At 40.0% G+C, this 1,659-nt stretch overlaps 1 protein-coding gene across 1 annotated transcript in view; it reads left to right on the top strand.

The window, feature by feature from the left end:
- LOC106344573 overlaps window positions 1–1,224 on the top strand; it is a 12,325-nt gene extending 11,101 nt beyond the window's left edge. The window contains exon 5 of the mRNA XM_013783928.1: window positions 512–1,224. Coding sequence (XP_013639382.1) covers window positions 512–1,224 — 713 coding nt within the window. The remainder of the gene's footprint in view (window positions 1–511) is intronic.
- The last annotated feature ends 435 nt before the right edge of the window (window positions 1,225–1,659 follow it).

Below are 1,659 nucleotides of genomic sequence, written 5' to 3' on the forward strand. Positions count from 1 at the left end.
GCAAGGTATTCTTTCGTCACTCTCCCGTTAGCATCTCTATGCATATACATCCACTTCCGCAACTAGAAAATATTCTCGGAGCCAGCCATTGTTTTTTCTTTCAGGTTTTTTTTGTTGGTGTGTTTAAAATGATATTCAAACGTCCCTATTTATAGAAAATTTTCGAATCTGGTAGTTGTAATTTTCTTACGAATTTACGACGAAAATTAGTTAGGTGGCCGAAAAAAAACATGTGACAAACAAAGTTGGTGGATTCAAATTTTTGTCGCTAAGTAGACGTAAATTATTTCCTCGTAAAGGCCATGCTAAGTTTACGTGGAATGTACGAGGAAATACGATTTCCTCGTAAAAGCCACGTCACTTTACATCGACTTTACGACGAAAATGTTTCGTCGTTACTTTACAAGGAAATAACGCTGATTTTATTTTTCCACGTAATTTCCTCGTAAAGTCGACGTAAATTAACGAGGAAAAATATTCCTCGTTAAGCTTGTGTTTTCTTGTAGTGCAGTAAGTTGTGGTTGGATCTTCAAAGTAAAGCTGAATACAAATGGTTCGTTGGGTAAACTGTGTTCAAGACTTGTAGCTAGAGGAAATGAGCAAGAAGAAGGGATAGAGTACATTGAAACATTCAGTCCTGTGGTTAGAACTGTGACAATAAGAACGGTGCTACATGTTGCAGTGTCAAAGAAGTGGGAGATTAAACAACTGGATGTACAAAACACATTTCTACATGGTGATTTACAAGAAACAGTTTACATGAAACAGCCACCAGGGTTTGTGGATCCAGAGAAGCCAGACTACGTATGCAAGTTAAACAAGGCTATATATGGACTGAAGCAGGCACCGAGGGATTGGTTTGATAAGTTCAGCTCATTCCTCATCAGTTTTGGGTTTCAATGCAGATTTCCTGACCCATCTCTATTCGTGTATCATCATGGAAGTGATGTAATATACCTCCTCATATATGTTGATGAAATGTTGTTGACTGGAAACAACCAAGAACTTGTAGACAGATTGGTTGCTGAGCTGAGCCAAGATTTCAGAATGAAGGACATGGGAGAGGTTCATTACTTCCTTGGTATTCAGGTTCATCATCAAGAGAAAGGTCTCTTCTTGTTTCAGACGCAATATGCAGAAGATCTTCTCATCAATACCGGAATGAGAGACTGCGCACCGATGCCTACACCATTCCCCTTGAGGTTGAACGATTTGAAGGGATAGAATGAAGTGTTCCCGGATCCAATGTATTATCGAAGCTTAGCGGGAAAATTGCAGTACTTGACACTCACAAGACCGGATCTCTAATTTGCAGTGAATTTTATATGTCAAAAGATGCATGTTCCCAGTGTTTCAGACTTCAGTTTGCTGAAGCGTGTATTGCGATATGTCAAAGGGACAGTAGACATGGGAATAAGCATCAACTCTGCAACAGATTCTACACTAATATGTTATAGTGACAGTGACTGGGCGGGGTGTCAAGACACTAGGAGATCTACAGGAGGGTTCTGCACATATCTTGGTTCAAATGTGATCTCCTGGTCCGCAAAGCGCCATGAGGCAGTTTCAAAATCTTCTACTGAAGCAGAATATCGAACTATGTCATTAGCAGCTTCAGAAGTGGTGTGGTAGCAGAATCTATTGAAGATTATGGGCTTG

The sequence above is a fragment of the Brassica oleracea genome, chromosome C5, assembly GCF_000695525.1.
Source record: "Brassica oleracea var. oleracea cultivar TO1000 chromosome C5, BOL, whole genome shotgun sequence".
In the NCBI taxonomy this organism is placed as follows: domain Eukaryota; kingdom Viridiplantae; phylum Streptophyta; class Magnoliopsida; order Brassicales; family Brassicaceae; genus Brassica; species Brassica oleracea.